General features: G+C 34.0%; 1 protein-coding gene across 1 annotated transcript; it reads right to left on the bottom strand.

Annotated features, from left to right (window-relative positions):
• Window positions 1–916: 916 nt before the first annotated feature.
• LOC132934223 (uncharacterized) lies at window positions 917–2,574 on the bottom strand. The gene has a single exon (XM_061000501.1). It carries the CDS (start codon window positions 2,572–2,574, stop codon window positions 991–993), a length of 1,584 nt encoding a protein of 527 aa, XP_060856484.1. The 3' UTR covers window positions 917–990.
• Between the last annotated feature and the right edge of the window lie 277 nt (window positions 2,575–2,851).

The raw sequence follows: 2,851 nt of genomic DNA, 5'->3' as shown, positions 1-2,851 counted from the left end.
TAGATAAGGATTTTGAGTTTAAGGTTTAAATTTGATCGTAAGAGAGGACGTAGTAGATGTAATCTGGAGTTTAGTTTCTTTCTTTTGTCGAATATGTGGTCTTTCCAAGTTAACCTTTTGTCGAAAATGAGTCCTAAGTATTTAACTTGGTTGGTTTGGGGTAATAATTGGTTACAAAGTTTGACTGGTGGACAATTGTTTGGGCGAAGGGAGAAAGTAATGTGGCTGGATTTGTTTGTATTTATTTTTATTTTCCATAGTGTGAACCAGTTTTCGAGTAAGTTGAGGTGGTGTTGGAGTTTGAAGCTTGTTATTGAGGGATCAGAATCGGTGGCTAGGATACAAGTGTCGTCGGCAAAAGTATTGAGGGTGGTGCAAGAGGTTGTAGGTATATCTGCAGTATTAATTAGGTATAAAAGAGGAGAAAGGTCACTGCCTTGAGGTACCCGGCGTTAATCGTAATGTTATGGATTTTACGCACAACACAAAATAAACGTACGCACCAATTTAAGATTAAAATAATTAATGTATTTTTTATTAAAATTGGTAGTAAAAATCTTAAGTATAGCTACAAACTGTTAATCGAACACTCGTAATTCTACGACTGACTGACTCCCTGTGTGTTGTCGTGACGGTGCCCCGTCTCACATAAAAAACCCTTATTCAGCGGTTCCCACGGTAGCAGCGTCTTACGACACACACTCTGCATTATGATTGTCTATATATGTTGTTAACATATATAGATATATAAAAAATAAAATATGTACTAATCAGGGGTTCTTAACACCCCCCAGACTAAATGAGACACGGGGGTCCAATGACCACAGTGTTTCACTTAAATGTTTAAGTTTCTGCAAAGTTTCGAATTTTCTGTTATTTGGGGGTCAGTTCAGTTTGACAAAAAAATAATAAAATATTAAAAGGAAAAAAAATAATAAAAGTAAGAAAAATAAATTACACTGTGTGTCTTCCTGAATACCATTAGGTTTTTCATGCTTCTGGTATTTCAGGGTTGTATATTTTTGTGACATTTTTTCTTAAACTAAAACTTAATATACTAGTTGTTAATATTGTTAGTATTACAATAATATAAATGACAATAACGTGAATGTTAATGTTGAAAATTAATGAAGGTTCAGCTTGGGTATGTGAAAGTTCATTTAACTCAACTGCTTTATTAGTCAGTTGGTTCAAATTTTGAATTAGGATTTTATTAGTGAGGTTTTGAGGAATAATTGTTTTGACTATATCTGCCAATGTGTGTAACGGTTCATTCTTAGAATTTTCTGGTATAATATCTGAATGACTATCCCTACTAGCTTTGTTATTAGAAAATAATATAGAGTTTCTGAGATTAATTTTACAAAATGGGGGTATAGTTATTCTACCTACGCCCTCAATTTCTATCTTGGAATTTTCTGTTGGATTTGTGCAAGTGATGGTACCTACTTCCCGTTGGGTATAATAGATCCATGAATTAGTTTGCACTAACTGATGCCATATAGGGGCTTTTAATGAAACGAATTTGAATTTGCAATAGTCTGGATTAAATTGATTATTCACTAGTAATGAAACTACACATACATCTGATTCTGCACAATGCTGTACATGTTGATTACCTCTACAAACTTTATAGGGCTTTAATGTTGTACATTCTTCCCACTTTGCGTTATCTAAAGCAATAAAATTTTCGTTGTCTCTGCTTACACCTAAATAATCTATTTCAGGGTCGACTAAGAAAATGGTTTGTTCACTGTGGGGTATGGGTAAAGGTATAGGGTGGTATATACTATATTCCTCACTGGTAATTAGTGGGATTTCTATGACGTAGATAAGATAGTTGTCTTTTAAGAATATGTTTTTTTCAGAGATTCGGAGGATTTCATTAAGAGATTCTATATTAACTTCCAATGGAAAAGTATTTCCAATCGGCAAGTCTACCTTAATTTCGAGAAGTTCTTTAATAATGTGCTGTGGAGTAAAGACACTAGTGTGAATTTTTCCATCTAATGCTGTATTTATTATGGAGATAAGGTTCTGGGTTTCATAAGCGTACTTGTTTAAAACTAGTTCAAATAGTAATGATTGTTCTAATACTTTGGTTCGGAATGCCAATTTATTAAGGTTTTGGATAGTAAGATTTGTTTGTACTTGTAGGTACTGGAGGTTTTGTTCTACTTTTTGTTGTTGAAGTTCTAATTGTTGTGTAGAGTTATTTACTTCTGCTTGTAAGAATCTGATCTTTTCCGGAATATTGCTTTTGCTAGGTACTTTGCTTCGATTTAGTTCTGTTATTTGATTTATAATGAATTCAACATCAATCTTTGAGCATACACCATACAGAACGTTGGCCTTACGCCTGAATGTCTGCCCCAATCTCCGTCGAACTCTATTATCATCATTATTAATGGCTAACATAAGACTTCTGTGATTAGCTTTGATCTCGTTTAAATAGGGCAAAGTTGCTCTAGAAAATTGTTGTATAAACAGAGAGCAAATCTCCTCAATTTCCACATTACCAAGTCTATTCTTCATATTTTCACAAATGGTCGTGGTTGCTTGATAGTGAGCCATGATGACATGGTATTTTGAAATTAGTAATTGTACATCCAAGGAGATTAACAATTCCCAACTTACATGTGACAATCTGGCTACTCCATGTGACTCATAATAGATCCCTTGTTGGCTCTTGAATGACGTTAGATTAAATACTTGGTGGTGATTTCTTTGGTCCGAATCATTGATGGAAGGTTCCGTGACGCTTATTGAAATTATGCTGAGTCTGAAACATAGTTATGTTCTTTCATGAAATTGTTTTAGAAGGTTCCGGTGTACCTTTACAGGTTTGGTT

This window comes from Metopolophium dirhodum, chromosome 1, assembly GCF_019925205.1.
Source record: "Metopolophium dirhodum isolate CAU chromosome 1, ASM1992520v1, whole genome shotgun sequence".
Lineage (NCBI taxonomy): Eukaryota > Metazoa > Arthropoda > Insecta > Hemiptera > Aphididae > Metopolophium > Metopolophium dirhodum.
The sequence above is the reverse complement of the archived record's forward strand: the minus strand, read 5'-3'. Positions and strand labels throughout refer to the sequence as shown.

Coding starts and splice junctions, on each gene's coding strand:
- LOC132934223 (XM_061000501.1), bottom strand. CDS start 2,574: ATGGCTCACTATCAAGCAACCACGACCATTTGTGAAAATATGAAGAAT.